We start from the raw sequence: 6,021 nt of genomic DNA, 5'->3' as shown, positions 1-6,021 counted from the left end.
ATGCAATACAAGTTGCATGTCAAACGAGGAACAAGTCTCATGAACGCGGTCATGTAAAGTTAGTCCGAGCCGCTTCATCCCACTATGCCACAAAGATGCAAAGTACTCAAACTAAAGACAACAAGAGCATCAACGCCCACAAAACCATTGTGTTCTACTCGTGCAACCATCTATGCATAGACACGGCTCCGATACCACTCGTATGGATTCGTTGCATAGAAAACAAAAATTTCCTACCGCGAGAACGCAATCCAAGCCAAGATGCAATCTAGAAGACGGGAGCAACGAGGGGATGATCAAGACTCACCCTTGAAGATTTCCAAAGCCTACAAGAGTAGGCTCTTGTTGCTGCAGTAGACGTTCACTTGCCGCTTGCAAAAGCGCGTAGAAGATCTTGATCACGGTGCCACGATCAGGCAGCACCTCCGTACTCGGTCACACGTTCGGTGTTGATGAAGACGACGTCCTTCTCCCCGTTCCAGCGGGCAGCGGAAGTAGTAGCTCCTCCTTGAATCCGGCAGCACGACGGCGTGGTGGCAGTGGTGGTGGAGAACTCCGGCGGAGCTTCGCTAAGCGTGCGGGAGAGGTGGAGGAGAGAGGGGGCGGCTAGGGTTTGGGAGAGGGGGGCGCCGGCCACTATAGGGTGCGGCCACCTTGTGGTCTTGGGGTGGTCCGCCCCCTCCCCTATGCCCCTCATTATATAGGTGGATCCCCAAGTGTTGGACTACAAGTCTTCGAATAAGACCCCAACACAAGAACCTTCCATGTAGTAGGGAAACCTACCCAAGGTGGGACTCCCACTTGAGGTGGGATTCCCCCTTCCATGTGGGGTGGCCGGCCCCCTTAGGTGGAGTCCACCTTGGACTCCCCCACTAGGGTTGGCCGGCCATGGGGAGGTGGAGTCCCTCCGGGACTCCTCCTTCCTTAGTGATTCCTTCCGGACTTTTCTAGAACCTTCTAGAACCTTCTAGAACCTTCCGTAAAATCACCGGATCATTTTCAAACTTATAAAATGACTTCCTATATATGAATCTTATTCTCCGGACCATTCCGGAACTCCTCGTGATGTCCGGGATCTCATCTGGGACTTCGAACAATACTTCGAACTCCATTCCATATTCAAGTTCTACCATTACAACATCAAACCTTAAGTGTGTCACCCTACGGTTCGCGAACTATGTGGACATGGGTGAGAACTCTCTCCGTCCAATAACCGATATCGGGATCTGGAGATCCATAATGGCTCCCACATATTCAACGATGACTTTAGTGATCGAATGAACCATTCACATACGAAACCAATTCCCTTTGTCACGCGATATTTTACTTGTCCGAGGTTTGATCATCGGTATCACTCTATACCTTGTTCAACCTCGTCTCCTGACAAGTACTCTTTACTCGTACCGTGGTATGTGGTCTCTTATGAACTTATTCATATGCTTGCAAGACATTAGACGACATTCCACCGAGAGGGCCCAGAGTATATCTATCCGTCATCGGGATGGACAAATCCCACTGTTGATCCATATGACTCAACTCATACTTTCCGGATACTTAATCCCACCTTTATAACCACCCATTTACGCAGTGGCGTTTTATGTAATCAAAGTACCTTTCCGGTATAAGTGATTTACATGATCTCATGGTAATAAGGACTAGGTAACTATGTATCTAAAGCTTATAGCAAATAACTTAATGACGTGATCTTATGCTACGCTTAATTGGGTGTGTCCATTACATCATTCATACAATGATATAACCTTGTTATTAATAACATCCAATGTTCATGATTATGAAACTAATCATCCATTAATCAACAAGCTAGTTAAGATGCATACTAGGGACTCTTTGTTGTTTACATATCACACATGTATCAATGTTTCGGTTAATACAATTATAGCATGGTATATAAACATTCATCATAAACATAAAGATATATAATAACCACTTTTATTATTGCCTCTTGGGCATATCTCCAATAGTTTCTTATGATAAAATATAACTTTAGAGAATATATAATAAAAACATTAATTTCATAGTTGAAGTTAAATATTATTTAAGATTTTGCTTTATGGAGCAAACTTGGGCTAGGCGATGCTAGTTTAGAGGTAGCCATGGCACGGTCAATTCTGACCAGGTGCTAATGGTCGAAACAAAGAAGAGGAAGGGGCGAAATGAGGAGCGTCCAAGAGTAGGAAAAAAAGAAGATTTATCTGTCACCGCTAGCACCTCCACTCCCCTATTACAACCACCGCCCTCGGTCTAAACATTGTCTTCTTCGCCCACGCTAGAGCTTCCACGGTGCCTTGCCCAGAGCTCTCCCTCTGATGGTCCACCATCTCCCCCGACATCCCGACTAAGCTTCCACCGCAACATAATTTTATTCTTCATCGTTGGTGAGCTCCATATCAAACTAGTGTATGCGGCTCGAGCCTAAACTATCCGAAAGAGATATTTTTTGTGTTTAAAATGCGTTGGACTACTGATGATAACTGATGAGGACATCCCTACCACACTACCACCTCCGTCATTACCAAATGAAGATGAACCTGCTGTGAAGCTCAAGTCCAATGAAGTTAGGATTGGACCTATTATAAGAGCTCGTGCGAAGCTACTTAAACAACATGTGAACTTGTTCCTAAATGATACTTTGATTGATGAGAACTTTATACTGCCTAAGTCTTGCTATTTATGTATCATCAGGTATGAAGAGGAGACAAGCATCACACGAGGAGGAGAGGAGCAGCTGGACGTGAAGAAGGATGTGAAGCTGGACATGAAGATATCTCATGGACGCGCGAGGGAGGAGCGGGAGGCATGCGCGAGAGGAGAAGAAGTCCAGGCCGGCCCAGCACCCGGTCAGACCGGCCGCTACGCCGGCGCGCCCGGTCCCTGGCCTGGTCCAACCGAGCGGCAGACCGGATTCACCCCGGCGCCAACCGGGCGTCGTACTGGCGCCAACCGGACGGAGTTCTGCGACACTTCCGGTTGCCGCCCGGTCCCTAGCTCGGTTTAGACCGGCCAGCCCGGTCCCAAGCCCGGTCAACCGGATTCCAGACCGGCCATGTCCGAGTCTGTCTCGACCAGATCTATTCTGGGTCGGTTATTCTTGTATCTTTTCGACCAGAAGTCGTCCCGGACGCCTATATAAGTGCCCAGGACGCCCCCTAGCTGTTTTAGACCATGTTTAAGATAAACCCTAGTTCTTAGTTGTTTGCTCTGCAAAACTATTGAATTCCCTACACCTTATTGCTTGATATTGTGTAGATCGTGATAAAAGTCTTGTGTGATCTGCTGTTCCATTGGGAATTAGACGGTTGCAACTTACCGCTTCGTTGTAGACGGCTACGTGCGCAAGTGTGTGGAGTTGTGAATATCTTGCAGGGTTGAGAGCTGTTGCATTAGCGACAGGGACCAATCGAGAGATCTCGTTGCGTCATACAAGTTATCATCCACTTCATCAAGTTACATCCGCTGCAATCACCCCGTGATCATCATCACCACCGTTGCTTACTGAGAAGATCGGGCCACCCCTTATCAATAACCTTAACCTCCGTAACCTCTGTCATCTCAGCGTGTGCTAGCATTGGTGCCACACCCCTTGCAGCAGCGACAATACATGCTCCGTCGAAGGTGCCCCGAGGCTTCCCTCGGCATCTGTGCTCCCCGACACGTGGCCGATGTCTAGATCTGCCACGACATTCCATATGGGGATCTCCCTTTGCGAGGAACACATATCAAGATGAAGACCCGTCGTTCGGCTGGAGCCGGGATTTTCCTTGTCTGGAACTTTTTTTTAACATAAATTTTATTGAACTTATGTGCATTTTACAGAGATAAGCGTGAAAGGATCCACGCTAGATACAGAAAGGATGTCCTTGCCAGGACATTGACCTGCTTCTGGGCATAAGCATCGAATAGCTAAAGAAGCATTCTTAACTCTAAGAGCTAAACGAGCCCGATGATCTCGCTTTGACATTCCCGCTCCCGTTAATATTGGCTATTTTATTGCGGTGAAATGATGGAGAGGCCTGGATTGCCGCAAGATGAGGCCTCGTTCTCCCATTGACTCCGGAGCGTTGAATAGAGTTGGAGATGCCGCCGCCAACGCTAACACCGAACCTGTCGGTGTAAAAGTAGGGGTCTTGAATCGCGTGAAGGTCTGCTAGCTTTGTTGCTAGGAGCAGCCCATAAGTCTCTGCCTGTAAAGGCGAGGACGCTGGCAGAGAAAGCGCTGAAACATGCAGCTGCCGGAGATGTTGATTGTTATGCATGTGTATGATGATGCCTAGTCCAGCTCGGCTGTTGTCTTCCCCTGTTTTTGTTCCCCATGCTGCGTCACAATAGATAACATTTCCTGTGAAGTAGTCATCATGTTGAGCTTGAGGAATTGGAGAAGACATTTGGATTGGCCATTGTGTGTTCTCGTGTCTTTGCTGATGTGTAGATTTGTTGTCTTCTAAATTGGTTCCCTTGATTATTGCATTTGCTGCTCCATATACCTGTGAAGGCCTGCTTACTTTCCTGCAAAATAAAGTATCGTTTTGTGCTTTCCAAAGGCACCACAAGAATGTGTAAAGAGTAGTAACGTTTATTTGAGGATGTTGAGAAGTGAGTAATCATATCAGCAACCGACGGATGATGTTTAGCAATAAATTCAGTTTTAATAAACCAAGGGTAACTGTACCATGCAGCCTTAGAAAAAGGGCACAAGAATAGCATATGCATTTCATCTTCCAAATTGCCACATCTAGAGCAGTTTTCCTTGATATGCTTTGAGTACCTGCTCGCCCTCTTACCAGTAGGGAGCGCTTTCCTAAGTAGCCTCCATGCAAAGGTTTGGACTCTTGGTGCCAGCTGCTTGTCCCGCCAAACCTGTTTAAGAAGAGATATAACCTGTGGTGGCACAATCTTGGGTCTTTGCCTCGGTGGGAGATCAAGATTATTAAAACATTGCCTATAAGCACTTTTGGGGGAGAACCGACCTGTTGGGGTAGGTTTCCAAATCAAAGTATCCTCTCCATTGGCATTAATGATGGGTGTTTGGAGAATAGCATTTGTAGTTTCAGTACTAAATAGAGAATTAATCAAGTTTGTGTTCCAAATTTTATGCCCATGAATCCAAAGGTCTTTAATTTGTGCAGGATAAACAAAAGGTTGTTGTTGTAATATGAGATTATCATAAATGTCTTCCCAACCAGAAAACCAAGGAGAACTCCATATAGAACTATTCCCATCAACAATCTGATATAAAGAAGCTGAAACTAAAAGCGGTTTTACCTTAAGAATTGCATACCAGAAGGCTGATTTAGGTTTATTTGGTTTCGCTCTCCAAATGGAAGTATCTGGATGGTACTTGGCCTTAAGGATCTGAGCTAGCTGGCTGTGTGGTTCATTCGCCAATCTCCAAGCTGCCGAGAGGATGAGTCCTTGGTTGATTGCCTGCAAATTTCTAATACCAAGACCACCAATATTTTTGTCGATACAAACATCAGCCCATGCCCGTAGGCAAAGACTTCTAGTTGTTTGATCATCTTGAACACCTGTCCACCAAAACTTTCTGATAATCGCTGTCAGTTTAGCTAGAAACTTTTTTGAGAAAAGAAGGTTCGACATGTAATAGACAGGAATGGAGGAGAATACAGATTTTATGAGTGTTAATCTAGCTGCATGCGAAAGACGATTAGCTTTATATGTGCAGAGCTTGGATTTGAATTTGTCATAAACAAAAGCATAAGTAGCCGATCTATCTTTGGAGGGTAGGATGAGAGGATGGCCTAAATGTGTGAAGGAACTGTCTATGTCTGGAGCTGGTTAGAACCTTCGAATATCTTCTTTAACCTGCATAGTAACACTCTTACTGAAAAGAATTCCTGATTTGCTCCAGTTTGGAGTTTGGCCAGAGTGGTGGCAAAAATGATCAAGGATTTGGGATATTTCTTGAGCTTCCTGGACATTAGCTCTGCCACAAATAATTAGGTCATCTGCAAACATTAGAGAGTGTATAGGTGGGCAATTTGG

At 45.7% G+C, this 6,021-nt stretch overlaps 1 protein-coding gene across 1 annotated transcript; it reads right to left on the bottom strand.

The window, feature by feature from the left end:
- Positions 1-3,817: 3,817 nt before the first annotated feature.
- On the bottom strand, positions 3,818-5,713 carry LOC124690199. Its single transcript, XM_047223616.1, has 3 exons — positions 5,281-5,713; positions 4,503-4,875; positions 3,818-3,900 (listed from the first exon to the last, which is right to left on the bottom strand). Exons 1-3 carry the CDS (start codon positions 5,614-5,616, stop codon positions 3,818-3,820), a joined length of 792 nt encoding a protein of 263 aa, XP_047079572.1. The 5' UTR covers positions 5,617-5,713.
- Between the last annotated feature and the right edge of the window lie 308 nt (positions 5,714-6,021).

Source organism: Lolium rigidum, chromosome 2, assembly GCF_022539505.1.
Source record: "Lolium rigidum isolate FL_2022 chromosome 2, APGP_CSIRO_Lrig_0.1, whole genome shotgun sequence".
In the NCBI taxonomy this organism is placed as follows: domain Eukaryota; kingdom Viridiplantae; phylum Streptophyta; class Magnoliopsida; order Poales; family Poaceae; genus Lolium; species Lolium rigidum.
The sequence above is the reverse complement of the archived record's forward strand: the minus strand, read 5'-3'. Positions and strand labels throughout refer to the sequence as shown.